The following is an 18,328-nucleotide window of genomic DNA, read 5'->3' as shown; positions in this document are numbered from 1 at the left end:
TCTCCATTCTCTCAACGGTCTCCATTCTCTCAACGGTCTCCATTCTCTCAACGGTCTCCATTCTCTCAACGGTCTCCATTCTCTCAACGGTCTCCATCCTCTCAACTTGGGAGACATTTTTCAAATCATGTGCAAAAACTGTTACCTCTGGTGGTTGTCCCTCAAAGTCTCGGAGATCCTTTAGGGTTTCCAGCAGTGATTTCCAGTTTTAGACCAAACATGATCATATAACCAAAAACTAAACACAAGATCCCATCATACAACCAAACACAAAATCCTGCTACACTAGCTCATCCTGCTATCTTAAATAGACCAAACATGATCATATAACCAAAAACTATCACAAATATCATCATCTTCATCCTTGCTTTCAATTCTGATTTTGCATCTTCAACCCTCTCAAATAGATCTTTCTCAAGCTCTATTTGCATCTTCTTCTCAATCTCCATTTCCATTTGTAGTTTTACAGTTTGAACAGAGAAAGACTCTACCTCATCACACAGTGCCTCATCGACCCACTTGAAGACGTGGTCATCATTCATAAGCTATCAAGGTGATGGAGACAACAATTGGAACAAAAACAGATTCAACATAAACCAAATCAGCAAGAACAGATTCAACATCAACAAAAATAGACTCTACCTTCTTCGCAGCTGCATACACACAACGGAAGTATCGTTGACAAGGATTTGACTCCGATTTCGATTTTTTTGCCACGATTGCTTCTCCACACCAACATCTCTTAGGCACACCAACAACTGTACCCCGTCCTCTCTCTCGGACATTTGATGCACAACTCGAATCTCCAGATACATTGCTCATGATTCCCAGAACTTGATTTACGAGAATTTGATTTTTTAGGGTTTAAGCATTCGACATTTGGGGATTTTCGTTTTTAAGAAGAAGAACGTCAACAATTGAATATTAATATTATTAGGTTAACTTATGGTTTCCCGTCAACAATTGAATATTAAAATTATTAGGTTAAGGTTTCCCGCCAAAATATCGCTTTACGGCTGAGTTATAATCATTACTGGAAAACGAAATGTCATGTGACGGCTCAGTTATAGTGACTTATAGCTGAGTTATCACAAGAAACAATTTGAAAATAAATGAATGATATATATGATTTGACGGCTGAGTTATCATATTTACGGGAAATCGAAAGGTCTCATCGATTCATGTTACGGCTGAGTTATAGTGAGTTATGGCTGAATTATCCAAGAAACAATATGAAATTAAATAGTGATATATATGACTGAGTTATAATATTTACGAGAAAACGGAAATTCTCGTCGATTCATGTGACGGCTGAGTTATAGTGATTTATAAATCTTTAGTAGCTGATTTATCGTAATACCGACTGAGTTATATTAATATGAAACATTACAAAAAAAAAAAAAAAAAAAACAAGTTCAGAGTTCATAAAGAAGAAGACACGACATTACAATGGAATTGACTTCTAAAAACCGATTAAGAGGAGGAGGAACCATGAGTTATAGTTTATCCCAATCAAGAGGAGGAGGAACCACACACTGGTCGGAATCGGCCTCCGCAATCTCTCTCATCTCCTCTAACCTCTTGTGCTCAGTCGCTAAGTCGACAAGTTCTCCACCCAAGATTTGATTCAGTTGGGATAGTTGAGCGTCGATTAGTTCCACTTGATGCACGAGGACGGTCTTCTCTTCCTTCTTCTTCATATGCTCATCCATCATACGCAGAATTTCTGTGTAGCGACGCTTTGTCTCCGTATCGGCCGCGACTCTTGTCTGAGTAAAAGCTTCGGACACGGCCAATAGTGATTCCTCTACCCACTCGTAATCAGCATCTCTTGCTGGCGATATTGGTTCGTCTGCCTTGCGTTTTTGACGTCTACTGGAACCCTCTCCGTCCATAGCTCGGCTATCAAAATAAAAACAACCATCACCAATTGATAGGTGCAATGATCAGAAAATATGAAATAGATTGAGAGGGGATGGAGAGGAGACTTACATATGCAATGATCGAAGGAAATGCTATATATTGTACTTGGATGTAGAGGATATTTATAGGTACAATGATACAATGAATAAGAAACCGAAACGAAAGGTTGCGTCTATTATTAGGTTAACTTTGGGTTTCCCGCCAAAATATTGCTTAACGGCTGAGTTATAGTATTACGGGAAAACGAAAGGTCTCGTTGATTGATGTCATGGCTGAGTTATAGTAAGTGATGGCTGAATTATCACAATTAACAACCTGAAAGTAGATAGCTGAAATATATATATGACTTGACGGCTGAGTTATAGTATTTATAGGAAAACGAAAGGTCTCGTTTATTCATGTGACAGCTGAGTTATAGTGATTTCTAATTCCGAAAAGGTCTCGTCGATGCGTCTATTACAGGATTAACTTATGGTTTCCCGCCAAAATATTGCTTAACAATAAAATTATTAGTCTATTTATTACCTCTCAACTACCATCGCTTAGGGGTAATACGCGAAGCGTCACTTTTGTTCGGTTATAAATACGCGTTGAAGGGGTAAAAAATATGTATTTTTTTTTAAACCAAAGAGACGCTGCGTGTATTATAAATACTTTTTGCTCTTGACTTACACATCAAACCTTTGTCTCATGAAAACGTATAAATCATCTCTCAGAGTCGACAAATCCTATAACCTTCTTCCTTCAATCCGTCAGAAATGGCCCATCTTTCTTCAAGACATCTAAGGTCTGGTTTGAAATATTTGAATAGGGATCATTCGACAAACGTCACAGCAGGTAAACGCATACATCTTCAGATTAGATTTGTTTTACTGTTAAGGATAAAAGAGATTGAGTGTGTTTGCCTTTTTGTTAGTAATTGTTGATGACGACATTTTCCATTGGGAGGCTACTTTAATCGGGCCGGTGAACACCCCTTATGAAGGGGGAGTGTTTAAAATGAGTCTTCATTTTCCGCCTGATTACCCAAATAATCCCCCAAGCTATTTGTTTTTGATTATACTGCCTTTTATTTTAGCAAGCATGTGTATTAGGACTCCTCTTTTTGCAGCAACTCAATAGTTTTTTTAATATAATTTCTTGATAATGCAGGTTTGTTTTGTCACAAAAATTTGCCACCCAAACATATCAGATAATGGAGGCATATACCTAAGAGTGTTGAAGTCCGCCTATTGGCATCCCATGTCGATTATTTTGCTTTTCAAGAGATTAGTGGAGAAGTTGATTGAAACAGAGGTCGATGATGAGGACCAGATCAATGAAAATCTTGCCAACCTCTACAAATCTGATAGGACAAGGTTTGAAGCAATGGCTAGAGAGATGACAAACCAATATGTTGGGAGAGGAAACTGAAATATGAACTTAAATAGTTCAAATCTATTTTAAAAACTCTTGAATAATTTATCTTGATTTGTTCCTTTTAATAAAATATTTCAGTCTGTGCTGATATAGGAATAACAAAAATTCACGTCTATTATTAGGTTAACTTATGGTTTCCCGCCAAAATATCGTTTTACGGCTGAGTTATAATATTTACGGGAAAACGAAAGGTCATCTTCCAAATAACTTTCTTGTAATCGGCCGGTCCAAACAAATAATATACTATTATTCCATCTCTGTATATATACAAGTATTTCCGTTACTTTAGTCTATTACCTCTCAACTATAAACTAGAATAAAATTATTGTTTACAACACTATATCCGCTCGAGCACCCAGGATGCCGGATCTCCCCGACGATGTTTTCATAAAAATCGTTTCCCTTGCTGCAGAAGATCAATGGTGGTCACTTGGTTCTATTTTAAGGGCTGGTCGTAGGGGAAGAAATGCAGTATACAGTAAAGAAGTAATAAAGACAGCTGCTATCTATTGCCTTTGTACTGATCCATCACAAATCAACACATCCAATGCCCCTGACGGTGGCCTCCAAATTGAAGGGCGGTACAGGCCTTTCTTCGTCAAATGCTTTGACGCCCGTAACCCCATTGCCATCTACTACGAAGGGCTAAAGGGTTGTGGCTGAGGATAGAGATATCTAGCGTGGGATTGATATTCTCAGTCGTATTGTACCGGCCGATGCTTATGCCACCTTTGCATGTGGGGTGCTAAGTATTTGTCAAGGGAATGAGGTTATGGCCGTCCATTACCTCTAGCTGTTTGATGCATATCATTATCCTCTGATGTCTTCGGATGCCATGGAAACCGATAATGATTTTCTGTATGAGTTATCTCGTTATAAGACGGCCCGAAAAAACTCATACGCAGCCTCCCATCACTATCCTGACAGCCCGTTACTCCCTTCACCCGCTTGTGCTTGGATGTAATGTCTGGATTATGGTTTCCATTCTCTCCGCTATGGAGACTATATAATCATGTGCAAAAGCTGTAACCTTTTGTGGTTGTCCCTCAAAGTCTCTGAGATCCTTTAGGGTTTCTAGCAGTGATTTCCCAGTTTTACCTTAATATGTTCTATGTATCCACCTTTTATGCTTCCACATTTTAGTATCTACTCTCACTTTGAGGCTGAATTATAGTAATGTTACGGCTGAGTTATAGTTTTATGTGACGGCTGGGTTATCAAAATTAATAATCTATAATGGCTGAGTTATCAAAAGAAAGGTCGCGTCTATTATTAGGTTAACTTACGGTTTCCCGCCAAAATTTTGCTTAACAGATGAGTTATAGTTTTACGGGAAAATGAAAGGTCTCGTTGATGGCTGAGTTATCGTAAGTAATGGCTGAGTTATCACACAAAACAATCTGAAAGTAGATAGCTGATATATATTACTTGACGGCTGAGTTATCAAAAGGAACAATATGAGAGCAAACGACTGGTTTATACGACTTGACGGCTGAGTTATTACACAAAATAACACAAATCTCCCTAACTACATCCGACAAGTTTTCACATTGTGCCCAACTTGCTTACATCGCGAACATGCTAGTTGCTTCCTAGGGCGTTTATTTTCAATGGCAACTTCCAAAGATGATTTAATCCTACACTTCTTGGGCCTTCTTGGCTGGTTCACAACAATCGGAGGCAAGCACTTCTGATTATCCACAGCTTCAGGAGAAGGGTATGATTCATCTGGAGGCATAATTGAACCAGCTCATCCGTTAACCAAATCGACACTCCTAAATTTTGCATCGCACATGGATATACGAGACACATCCATATGCTCTGCAGCTGCGATTGCATGGATGCATGGTATTTTCTCGTGGTCGAAACGACGGCATGTGCATTTTTTTAGGTCCAAATTTACAACATGCAAAGATGATCCATAGCTCACTTGCACACGTACAGTATCAATCGTTAGTACCTCCATAAGTCTTGTTGTGGTGACACGTTCCTAGTAGGGAGTAGAACAAAAAAAAAACATTTTAGGCTGAGTTATGAAAACTATAATGGTAATGGCTGATATATGGAAACAGTTACGGCTGATATATGAAAGCTGTTATGGTTGATGGCTGATATATGGAAACAGTTACGGCTGATATATGAAAGCTGTTATGGCTGAGTTATGTAAACTTACCTGTAACAGTTTCTCAACACCTCGAGTGATCGTTGTTAGCTGCGATTTCGCATCCTCTCTCCGTTCAGAAAACCATTTGGTCATCATATTCCGTACCGATTCTAGCATTCGAACTATGGGAAGACTTCTAGCATTTGACAGTGCATGGTTCATTGATTCTGCAATATTCGCTGTCATTAAATTGTATCTTTCACCCGGGAAATGAACACGCGCCCACATTCGGACACCAGCTCATTGGAGGTATCCATGTAGTTTGGGATAACATGTTTCAATCTCATTGAAAGCCTCATTAAAATCAGACAGCCTAAAACACCTTGCCGTTTTTTTCACCAGAGGGAACAAATGTTTTCCTTTGAACTTCACCAAGATGTTCTTATACAAATGGTAAGTGCAAATTCCACGCGAAGCCAACAGATACACTTAACCAATCGCTTTCCCTATTGATTTATGTCTGTCGGAGATTATCGCAAGATCCTTTTCGTCAGGAATGGCAACTTTGAGTTGTGTAAAAAACCAACGCCAAGACTCATCATTTTCAGTGTCAACAACAGTGAAAGCTAATGGGAAAATTTGAAAGTTACCATCCTGAGCTAGGGCTGTTAGAAGCGTCCCTTTGTAACTACCATGGAGAAACGTTCCATCGACAATAACAACTTTGCGCATGAAAGCAAACCCAGCAATACTCGCACCAAAAGCAATAAAAACATATTTGAATTTGTCTTCATCATCTATTTGAAGACGCGTGACTGTACCCGGATTTTCCCTTCTTAACTTGTATATGTAAGAGGGCAACTCGCTAAAACTATCCTCAGGAGTCCCCTAATCGATCTACCTTGCATTCAGCAGCGTTCGATATGCCTTCCAATAACCCATCTGTTGACACCAAACAAATTAATAAATCAGCCATTACATATAGATTACTCAGCCGATACATTCGAATAAGTCAGCCGTAAATAATGAATAAATCAGTCGTAACATGTAAATAACTCAGCCTATCCATACCTATAAGTTAGCCATTATCGTCAATAAGTCAGTCGAAACATAGTTATTACCTTTAGACTAAATTGCTTATTGAAAATGACTCCGACAATTTTAGGTTTAACATCCGGACCAAGATCACCAAGATAGTCCCTGTAAAGACCTGCCAATACATCAGCTGTTGATTGGCGGGATCTAATAGAACGTTCCATCACAGAACATGTGTGTGTCCGAATCGTACACACGAACATGAAAATCTGGGTCATTCCCTTGTACAGATGCACGAACTCTCCAAAGACATCCTTCAACCCAGCACCTAAAAACCACTTGTCTCGGATTTGATAACGGTACATTAAAATCAAATCAATCCCTAACCGAAATAAGTTTCACGTGATTCCTGAACTCCTTTTTGCTCTTGTATCTTTGTCCTACATCAATTTTTAGCGTTGACACCTCCAACCTAATAGCCTCCGGATTCATCTTCGATCCAGCAAAGTTATCATCTTTATGAGCTTTCTTCTGAGGAGGCGGAGTAGGTGGGTCTTCCTCTTTACTCTGAGGTTCGCCCAATACAGAAAATTGCTCCTCATCAAATTACTCACCATCGGAGTCGTCGACAAAATCAAATCGGCCTTAAAATTCATCGTCTTCTTCTTCGTTAGATGCTACTTCGACAGCTTCTTGTTCTTCTTCGTTTTCTTTGTCAACGATCTTACCATTATTAAAACAAGTGCCTTCAAATCTCCCATCGTACACTTCGTATGTAGGTTCTACTTTCGAGTCACTGCTTATCATGCTTCCTCTAGATCCACTAGTTTATGTAGACTCTTTCGCCGAAAACTCTACACAGAGACGGAGCTGATCAGTTTTCCATAGCCCTAAAAAACATTGCAACTGTCGATCATTGGAGACAAAAATTGGTGGAGTATCATGCGCCATTAGTTTCAGTGTCTTGTTCGAGAACATGTAGCTCAGCTTTAGCTCATGGCTAAACGCGTCCAATCCGTAGTCTTCAAGAACAAGCTTCACAAGCTTGTCGTGTGTTGTGCCTCCATTGATCTGCACAACTATACAACCTCTATCGTCGATGTTAAATACATATCTCTGTGTCTTTACCCAATTACGGGAAACAACTAGAACCGGAACTGGATCCCTGAAAGAAAAATGAAGAACAAGGTGAAGAAGAAGTAGAAGAACAAGGTGAAGAAGAAGTAGAAGAACAAGGTGAAGAAGAAGTAGAAGAACAAGGTGAAGAACAATGTGAAGAAGAAGTAGAAAGAACTAGGTGAAGAAGAAAATTGAAGAAGAAGGTAAATAGTTCACTTATTTACCAGTTGAAGAACGACGTTTCGTATTTCCGGAGAAAAAAAAATATGACATGGAATGCTGACATGGATTTCGCGTCCGACGTGGCAACTCAGCCATCAAACAATTAATAACTCAGCCTATATAAAACTCAGCCACAACATGAAAAACATTACAGTAATTAAAAAACATTACAGTAATTAAAAAGCAAAACAATTGCTGCCAAATTCAGCCGCTTCATCAACTGAAAATATGTAACTCAGCCGGTATCGTTTAATAAGTCAGCCGTAACTGAATAACATTCTAGTAATTATTTTTTTGCTACTAAGTCAACCGTCAAATGGTTGAGCTGTATGATAAGTCAACCTATCACGGTTGAGTTGTACGATAAGTCAACCGATCACGGTTGAGTTGTACGATAAGTCAACCGATCACGGTTGAGTTGTACGATAACTCAACCGTAACAGTTGCTCATAAGTCAGCCGTTTTTCATAACTCAACCAGTCGGAAATGGTAATTTAGCCGTGTCGTATTGATAACTCAGCCAAAATTTTGATAACTCAACCGTCGGGAGAAAACTCAACCGTAAGGACGGTTGAGTTATAGCATATCTCAACCAGATTTAATAAGTCAATCGTAACGCTTGGTTGAGTTATGCTATAAGTCAACCGTCCACTCTTACTCAAATGTTTTTTTCCATAACTCATCCGCAACATACCTATAACTCAACCGCAACATTCATCTGTAACGCGTTATAGATGAGTTATGGTTACACGTCAGTGATTTCTGACGTGGCGTCTGATGTGGCAATGACATTTTTGTAATAACGTTTTTTCCGGTAACATAAAACAAGGGCACGCTGGGTATTTTCAAAATACCCGAAATATTATAGTAATAAAATCTTTTTTTATGGATTCTAGTAATATTACCTAATTTGGATAAAATCACCCTATTTTTTTTTTGGGAAAATTTGAAAATTTAGATTTTTTTCCGTTTTCTTTTCTTGCATAAAAGTGTCATTACTCATAATACGTTACGTCTTCTTGAACAACCGACTCGGATTTGAGGAATGTTTTTATCAGTTCATGGCAGAAAGAGAGAGTAAAAAACTCATGGACTAGCCAAAGTGCAACCCGTTGTGCGAGTGTGATTGACCTTTTTTTTGGGTTAAAGCATGACAATTAAGTATCTGCTTGCTCTGATTAGGAGTTTGTACATCTTAATTAAGCAAACAGAAAATATTCACAAAAGAGTAGATTTAATATAATTTACATCAAACATTTTTTTCTTCTATGAACAGCAGAAAACATCATGTTCCAAATCTGCATCCATGTGTTTTCTCTATATATTCTATACGTCACTATCTTTTCTTTATCCTTTTTAGTCTTTCTCTATTGTAGCAAGACACATGAGTCCTAAGACACTAGAATGTTGTGGCGTTCACACACTTTACCTCCATTTTCACCCCACCACTTCTCCGCTTGTTCTTCGGTAAATTGTTTCCGGCTGCGATAAAAGAAAAGTTTTTAGCGAGCTTGAACGATAAAAAACATGATATGTCATGTTGTTTTGCTTATTAAGTACATGATAAGGAGATAAGAAGCAATCATATACCTGAACCTGACACGCTTGAGTTCATTACCACCACCAGGTAAAGACAACAATGTTAAATACACTCCTGGTTCGTCTTGCACAACTCTCTCTGGCTTCTCATTGTGTTTCCTATGCCCGTTAGCTAAGCTCCTACTTGTTAGGTTATTTTGACTATCATGAGAAACCATGCTTCTTATATGTGTTTGGCTACTAGTCTGTGTTACTGTCTCTTTGTCTGTGTGCTTTGAGTTGGTGCTAATACCATCCTTTTGAGATTGTTTTTCAACCATTTCCTTCATCTGCATTGACCATAGTAAAGTTATGGGTGATCGATAGACGAATGTAGTTGAGTTTGAGTCTGGAAAAATGTCAAACCTGAGTGGTCAGAGATCTAATAACCTCCTTTGCAGATCTGTTTTCCTCTGCTTCATCTGCTGCCATTGCAGTGACCACTTTCAACTGTTTTCTAGTTTTTTCGAGTTCCTCTTCAAGTTGGTGGGTTTTGAAATTAAGTTGTTCTACCTACAATGTTCAGTGAACAGAAACATTCTTTTAGGTCTAGAAGCATTTGCTTTTGATGTGATCTACAGATGAAAATGGATATGGTTAGAAACCACTACCTGTTCCTTTAGACCTGCCATTTCTTGACTAAAACTTTCTTTTATTTGTTTAGATTCCTCAGCTGCAACTTCATAAGATCGACGTGGACTAGTTGACTTTACTGAAACAGGAGACGCTGTGCGAGAGCTCACTCCTGAACCAGGAATTTTAACCTTGGGAATTTTCGGCAACGCTGTTGATCCTTTGGATAATGGCGAACCAAGAGGCTGTAAACTGCCATTCATGAAAGGAAAGACATTACGGTTATTTGCTTCATTTTTTAAGTCTCGTCTGTGGTGCCTTCTTTCACCGTAATGCAATAAAGAGTCAGCAGACGATATTCTAGAGTGCACTGAGAGGAATCTTTGAGTTAAGCTGTCTCTTTCTGGAACATCTGTTGATTTCCGCATGTTCAAAAAGTTTCTGGCCTGTGAAGTTGGCGTAGAGGGAGATGATTCTCTAGACTTTTTCAGCTTCGTAAAACATCCGTAACACACTCTATATGGTTTGTTCATATCAGGTGCCAGAGCAGCTCTCAGAGACTTCCTACTGCTGCATACTTTACAAAATACCAGGCCACAGTTGTAACAGTTGTGGCGTTTTCTTCTAAAGGTGAAGGGATTGCGGCAACCAGCACATAGAGAATGTTCAGAGCCAGGTACCCATTTGTGAACACAAATCACAGCAGTAAAGTTTGATCCACATGTAATAGCCTTCACTTGCTTTTCTTTCAGAAATCCCACAACTGCAGGTTCCATTTTGTTCTCAACGTTTCCTTGGCCTAACTGGCCATTTAATCCCTTTCCCCATGTGTAAATTTCTGATTTAGATGTCAAGACTGCAACATGATAAGAACCACACGCAATCTCCTCCACAGAAGCCTCTACTATGTCTCCTTCAACACGTGCAGGAAAGTTTCCTTTGGCGGTAGGATTTCCGAGCTGGCCATAAACCGTACTACCCATTGTATACACATGTCCTGTGGATGTAAGACAAACCGTGAGACTATGTCCGCAGGCAACTTGGTAGATATTTTCATTTTTTAATGAGATTACACACTCGGGAAGTAGTTTTGCATCATAATCACCATGACCAAGTTGGCCTTTTTCGCCGTCCCCCCATGTGAAGACTTGCCCGCATGAAGAGCCAACTTCTGCATCAGATGCTTCATTAGTCACTTCTACCACTGCAGCTGTATGCCAAACGCCACAAGCAACCTTCACTACCATTAGTCCACTTAGGCTTTCAACTTCACGTGGAACACTTGTGCTTCTCCGGTCTCCATGACCCAGAGCACCAAAAGATCCATCTCCAAACGTGAACAATTGGCCTGATGATGCAACTACTGCTGTATGCCAGGGACCGCAAGCGACATACGATACATGAGTTCCCTGTAAGACACCAGTCACTCTCTTGGGAATCCAACAACTGGATTCATTCCCGTGCCCAAGCAAATCAACATTATGAGTGCCATCACCCCAACTGTAAAGATCACCGGAATGAGTAACAGCGCATGTATGGAAATCCCCACAGGCTACAGATTTGAAACCAATTCCTCTGACACTACTAATGAACTTTGGTTGGTGGGCATCTTTTTCTATGCCGTGCCCTAGCTTTCCTCCAGCTCCCTCGCCCCAGCTGAAGATCTCTCCTTGTTTGGTAACTAAAACCGCATGACACCTACCACATGCAATGTTTTGGGCATCAAGAACTATTGTTGACTCTAATGCTTTTGGTAAAAGGGCATCCTCTGTCGTGGAGTTCAGTGACTTTCCAGTACCGCTCAGTACACCATCATATATAGCTTCACCCCAGACAAAAACATCACCTAAGGCATCAAAGTCTTCGTGACATGAACCATGGCTAGAGGTGCTCACAACGCTAGATAGACTGATCCGAACTGGGTCACTGGTCGAGAACCGTGAATTTGAATTTTCAACAATTGACGGAGCTGGAGAAAATGGAGAGAAGGTGTTGGCATTGGCTTCTGTTTGATTGTTACTGGCGGGTGCAGTAATTGAGACAATGTCAGCAAACACTTTTCCCAACCGATTAGGTGCAGACGTCTCAGTAGAGGGTTGAGTAACTTGATCCTGTAGTACGATGATGCAAAGTATTAAGGTGTTTGTTCAAATTCTTAAAAACATAAAACGTGGTGTGACTCACAAGAATTGTTACAAACGGAGACACTCTTCGAGCATGAGGGGTTGGACATTCAGCTGAAGTGATCTCAGGTTTAATAGTGTTTTTCCATTTGGAGACTTTTACTCTAGTAATCAATGCCTTCAAACCAACAACCCAAACTTCTGCTTCATCTTTGTCTTTACATATCTGCTCAAAACATCGTCAACAAGGTCAACGATGAACCATGAACTCTCTAAATGCTTTTCTATCATTGGTAAATGGCACGAAAACTCACCAAATCCAAGGACCTGTCGGGACATATAAGCGAAAATGACTGATACTCTTTCTCAGGGCGTGGGTATCTCTTAAATGTAGCCTGAAACAAACTTTAGCCATTGAGTCTAAGATGAAAGCAAGAACAAGTCGAAGAAAGAAGAATGGTAATAATATGTATTGACGCCAATAGAACATGAGACCATCTTACAAAGTAGCAATAGTCGAAATGGGGATATAAACATATTTCAGACTCTAAGATATAATTAAGAAACTGTACTTGTTTTGTGAACGAAACATGCATATTGCAGAGAAAAACTCACCGTGCGTTGTCCAGGAACAATTCTCTGGACTTGATTCAGCTTAATCTGCTTCTCTTCTTTTCCAGAGTACCATACTAATGCAGACTCATCCTATATATCACATATAATATACATGACTAAAACAAGAAGACTATAGAGAGTTCTCTCTCTAAAATTCAGAATTATCAGAAGAGAAACATGGCGTCAAATGAAAATCCTACACTTGTGAGCTGGAATGGACAAAACTTAGGCTTCCCTCTACGTCCGTATTTCAGCAAGTACGACCCTTTCTTAAGAGACGTAATGGCCTGGAAAAAATCATTACACAAATGGTATAAAAATACACTGCTTCAAACCATACTAACTATCAAGAAATGACCTAAAAAGACACAGCTGATAAAAGAGTAAAGAGGTACCTGTTCGACGTCTCTTTCAGAGAGACTAATTCTCAAGGAATCAGCCATTGATGAAGCTGCTGCAAAGAGCTAATCCCTTTTTGAATTGGAATCATAATTCTCAACCAAACCGTTTAACATTACTCTAATCTCGTTCCAATCATTCTTAATCTTATCTAACCCATTCTACTAAAGTTAGAATCCCTTCAAAACTGAAATAATTTACAAAATCCCCAAACCCTCAAGTCCAAAATGCACATTAAACCAAAAAAACAGCGAATCCACTCTATAAATCCCCTAGCTTTCCCAATCTCCTGTTCACCAAAATTCTCACATCCTATTCTTGATATCGAAAGCCAAAATGCCACAGGGCACGCCTCTGGTTTGGATCCTGAAAACCTCGATAAGTATCAAATGCGGAAACGAAAACCAGCCTCGCCGGACGTAGAAGCCTGTACCGTCGTCGATCTCCGGCGATGAGGATGGAGGAGCAAATATTTTGAGAGGCTTGTCGTGATTTATGAGAACCTATACGCCTATGCTTCGCTCCCGTATTCAAAAAACCTTTCTTTCTTATTTTTTATTTATTTTTTTAATTATTCTACTTTTAATTTCATTATTTCCCATAACTATATGCTCGCGTATCGTTAATAATTAATCTAGGCCCAGCCCATAAGCCCAACTCGTTACAAGATAATAATTGAATATTTCTAATCATTTGACTTAAACTTTTGCTTACACACTGACACACACACACAAAACAGGAAATGTTTTTCTTGTTCTTTTTCCACAAAATAAACAAACTAAAAGATGTAGTAGGTGTTAACATTGAATTCTATATTAGTCTTGAGTGGAATATTTTAACCGAACTTGAAACTTTAGCAAAATCATGTTTACTAGATAGAGGCAGAGCTTATACATAATCCTGGCAAATTATTTTTAAAAAACCATAGAGACAGACAATATATAGCGAGAGCTTATAAACTGAAAGTAGCTAAACCGGGTTTAAGAACAGACCGAGACCAAGACCAATGTAACATGGTGGTAACTTTAGTACCTATAGTCATCATCAAAGATCATGTAATGATTGGCTCCTCTAGTACTCCTCCCTCTTTCATAACTATCCTTCTGCATCCACACACAAAAAGAAAAACACAACATTACATTAGCTAATATACCATCATTATGTGTAGTATGTAACATTTTTAAGTATATGAGAGCAATGTGAATTTTACTTACCCTAACGATCATTCGCTCAAACGCCTCGGTACCGTGTTGTTCCATGTATTTCTCAGCAGCAGTGAGGATGTCGTCGTCGTCTCGTTTAGGGAAGAAATTGAATTTTTTGTGAGGAACATACCAAATCTTGGTGGTTGCTCTTTGAGGATCTCTGTAGAATGGTCTTACGAAATGTTTGTAGACATGTTGTGCTCCGTTAAACTGTGGTAACACTAACCAACATATCCCAAACAGCTTCATGTATGGCCATATCGGAAACCTTACAAGAATAACCAAAAACAAAAACTAATAAGTATTAGTATCCAATTATGTAAGGAGAAAGTATTGGAGTGTTAATGAATCACACTAACCATTCGAGAGGTTTGGAGAAAGTGAGTTCAAAGAGAGAGAGGAGTGCGTAGAGAACCCAGTAAGTGAGCCATTGCTCATCTTCTGGTAATGATCTTGTCTCTATTGCCTTCACTGATGCATACCTGTTTTGCACAACATAAAATTCAATTATTACAAAAGTGTAATGCCTCGTGTCTTGGATTCTAAGTGGGTTTGTGTGGGTATACGTGCATCTGAAATAGATTTTTTATTCTTTGATGGCATAGGATCAAAGTTTTAAAAGGTTTTGTTTTTATATTTATTTAACCCCAAAATTTTCAAATGTTCATCTAATAAATCTGAACGAAAGATTGGCCTAGAAAGTGAGTTTTTGGTAACAGTTAAATTAGCCATATCAAACAAATTTTAACACAAATCATATGAGAGAGCGAGAGAGGGAAAGGTTTCACTTACAGAGGGTAGACAAGAGTAACCAATGGGCTGCAAAAGCAAGAACACCACAAAAACTTCATAAATTAGTCTAATCTAAAAGAGGGTTTCATTTTTCAAAACTTATCTAGTAGAAAATGTAGCTAAACTTAGTAGAAATAAAACTAAGGAACCAAGATAGGATCTAAATAACACACACAAAACAAATCAAGATAGGATCTGTAAAGGGGAATAAAAGAACAGGGAGAGAGGGATTTACAGAGCAAGGACATCAAAGTTCTTGATGAGAACTTGAAGAACATTATCATCTCCAGAATTTGAAGGCATTATTATTACTCTCCAGTTGAACTCTTCCAACTTCTAAAGCTTTCCCCTTTTCTTTTTTTTTTCTTCTCTCTTTCTCTCACAGTAGAAGTAGAAACAACAAAAGTGGAGGCCAGGTTTCACTTACAGAGACCCTTCTTGGACTTTTATGACCACTCCCTTCACCTTTTTTTTTATCTATTATGTACTTTTCAAAATTTTGGGGTAAAAAAGAGGCACCGAAAATTTACACTTTATTATGGATAATTTTATTTCCTTTCCAACCACATCTGTTGGAAATTTGAACTATTACTTGTGATTTTTTTCTTATATCAATTTATATGTTTCTATAAAAAAAAACTATTATAACTTTGAATATTACTACAATTTTTTTAAAATAGTAACTTAATCTTGATCGATGGTCCAATCTCCCAAGTCTGGTCTCTAATTACTCTCTAGAGTCTAGACCTTGGTTGTGTGCCTTGGAAAAGACCATATACACTTGAGTCTTGACGTTCTTGTCAGCTTAATCCAACATGGGCTTACAAAAAAATCTAATAAATGGATGGGCCTTACAGGAGACCATGTTTTCTATCTACCTCATATCAACTAATGGAGCTGGAGGATTATTCCAACTGGGCCTGAGCATAAAGGATTCGTCTGTAGCTTTCTTTTTTCTTATCAATCTTTTTTTTTTTTTTTTTTGGCAAACTTTTTTTTATAATCAATCATGAAACAGAAAAAGGTTGAAACCATATAAAGACTTTTCTTTGGTATTCGAAATTTATGTCTTTTAAGTATTGATAATGATATGCTATATGGTATTTCATGCCTTTACAGTAGCCTTTTTATCATTATTTCTTCTAGAAATATTTAAAATGATTATCGTGAATTAGATGACGAATGATTGTATTAGCGTAGCCTGATTAAACATAATAGAGAAGCAAGTGATGGAATGATGATAACCTAATCTTTTTCCAGATCAAGAACAACGAATACACTCTTCTATATGGGGTATATATAACTACGTAGATCCATACATCTATATTTTAAGCATACTTTAGAGACATTTTAATTCCTTTTGGACCTATTGGGTAATGCCAGATTATACTACTACTTCTACTTGTGCCCTTTCCTATTCTTTTTATTATAAAATAAAACGCCGACATAAAAACAATGATCGGTCATGAGACTCATGACTCTCGTATCTTATATGTTTATCATCTAGTATAAAAGTAATACGTAAACAATAATATACAAATATCAAAGAAGATTCATGAGATCATCTGTGTGTCTGTGTCTATATATTTTTCTATCACCGTGAAATCTAATGTACTTTTAGCTTATCGGTCATATTATTGAGATAAAAAAAAAAATCGCATATTCCTGTAAAAATGCTTGATAATTTCCTTTATTTAACAGATAAATTCATTGACATAACATATGGATGAGATTATATAACCGACAGGCCTATGATGTCAATGAATGGTTCACACCGATCTACGGAAACTTCAAGTATTGTTTTCAATATATATACATACTGGTTTTATATAGAACAATAATTTGCTTCTCTATTAGCAGAATATTAACTAATTATATATAAAATGAGCTGTGTGTATTATTTTAAAATTATTAACGCCTCAATTCCCATGCTCGTTGATATCTCTGATTTATATACAGCTTAGATCAATTACACATTCGTTTCTCTATATATGTATACCTATGCATGGGAAGACCGTATGTACATAAATAGTAAACATAAAACTAATAAATAATGTAGACCGACACAAGATGCAGCGATATGGTTATTACGCATGTTACATGTGCTTATGTATTTTTCCGTATGATGAAATTTCCTGGCTAATTTTACATCTTCAATCGATGTATCCCATGTCCCCATTATAGATTACATATAATCGATGTTTCATCCATCCAATAAAAGATAAAGCTGGAATTTTCTAACCATCATGAGTTTTTTTTTAACTTGCTTATTACATATGCATGCACAGAAACATAAATCTACATTCAATAGAGTTTCGTTCTAGACATATTGTTTTAACTTTACAGTATAAATATATTTCTTCAAAATTTTTAGCAGACTGAAATATTCTTGGTGATATTTTTGGCTCTCCGAAATTCACAAAACTCTGACATACAAACACAATTCTATGTATGCATATATATACGTTTCCATTTAACAAGAATTAAAGTTGATAATAAGTTTCACTGATACGGAGATTAAAAATCGTGAGTCTTCAAATGTAGCACGTACAAGACCAAATTAGTTGCGAGTACCGACCATATGGATCTATAAATATTTTTTTAAGTTCTACTTCTTGTATCTTACGTTTCATTGCTGATCCGAAATAGAACTATACAGACCATGCATTCTCGCAAAATAAATGCCATAAAAATTATGCAACGGCTATAAATTCAATATATTAAACGCATCCCAAACGATGCGTATAGCAAGACCTACTGGCATTAATATGTCATCATATCTACAAGATAATGGATATCCACTCGTCATCAACACACTTATAATAACCAACCAATCACATTTTAATGCTTAACTTGAACAATATGATTTTATTACTAAACATGTCAGCAAAGTATTATTATAGTTAATTACCATCAAACATTGATATACCAGCCAATATTGATCAGACCAAGATGTGATTCATAATGAGAAAATAATAGATCAAAGGAGATAACCAACGTAATATGTACCTCTCCGAGACAATGTAGTCGAAAGAATTAAACCATGAACGAAGAGATTAATTGATAATTTATAATATCTTATTGACTAGCCCTACTGATATCTTATATAATTACAGAAAGTTTTTTTCAACTTTTGCTAAGTAGATGACACTTGGCTTACTATATTTCTGACACCTGTATTTTTTTTGTTTTGACCTAATTAACTATAGTTTGGACCTATT

The 18,328-nt window shown here is 37.6% G+C and overlaps 3 protein-coding genes across 3 annotated transcripts; all 3 read right to left on the bottom strand.

Moving 5' to 3' along the window:
• Positions 1–290: 290 nt before the first annotated feature.
• Positions 291–822, bottom strand: LOC147941571 (uncharacterized protein At4g04775-like). The gene is made up of 2 exons (XM_087457962.1): positions 643–822; positions 291–545 (listed from the first exon to the last, which is right to left on the bottom strand). Exons 1-2 carry the CDS (start codon positions 820–822, stop codon positions 291–293), a joined length of 435 nt encoding a protein of 144 aa, XP_087314088.1.
• Positions 823–9,064: 8,242 nt separating this feature from the next.
• Positions 9,065–13,834, bottom strand: LOC104701609 (PH, RCC1 and FYVE domains-containing protein 1-like). The gene is made up of 9 exons (XM_010417324.3): positions 13,107–13,834; positions 12,912–12,998; positions 12,712–12,801; positions 12,411–12,491; positions 12,158–12,322; positions 10,012–12,084; positions 9,767–9,913; positions 9,413–9,690; positions 9,065–9,304 (listed from the first exon to the last, which is right to left on the bottom strand). The coding sequence occupies exons 1-9, from the start codon at positions 13,152–13,154 to the stop codon at positions 9,214–9,216; spliced, it is 3,060 nt and encodes a 1,019-aa protein (XP_010415626.2). The 5' UTR covers positions 13,155–13,834; the 3' UTR covers positions 9,065–9,213.
• Positions 13,835–13,962: 128 nt separating this feature from the next.
• Positions 13,963–15,692, bottom strand: LOC104701608 (HVA22-like protein c). The gene is made up of 5 exons (XM_010417323.3): positions 15,343–15,692; positions 15,108–15,134; positions 14,675–14,797; positions 14,325–14,583; positions 13,963–14,213 (listed from the first exon to the last, which is right to left on the bottom strand). Exons 1-5 carry the CDS (start codon positions 15,408–15,410, stop codon positions 14,136–14,138), a joined length of 555 nt encoding a protein of 184 aa, XP_010415625.1. The 5' UTR covers positions 15,411–15,692; the 3' UTR covers positions 13,963–14,135.
• Between the last annotated feature and the right edge of the window lie 2,636 nt (positions 15,693–18,328).

This window comes from Camelina sativa, chromosome 7 (assembly GCF_030686135.1).
Source record: "Camelina sativa cultivar CO46 ecotype springtype chromosome 7, ASM3068613v1".
Lineage (NCBI taxonomy): Eukaryota > Viridiplantae > Streptophyta > Magnoliopsida > Brassicales > Brassicaceae > Camelina > Camelina sativa.
The sequence above is the reverse complement of the archived record's forward strand: the minus strand, read 5'-3'. Positions and strand labels throughout refer to the sequence as shown.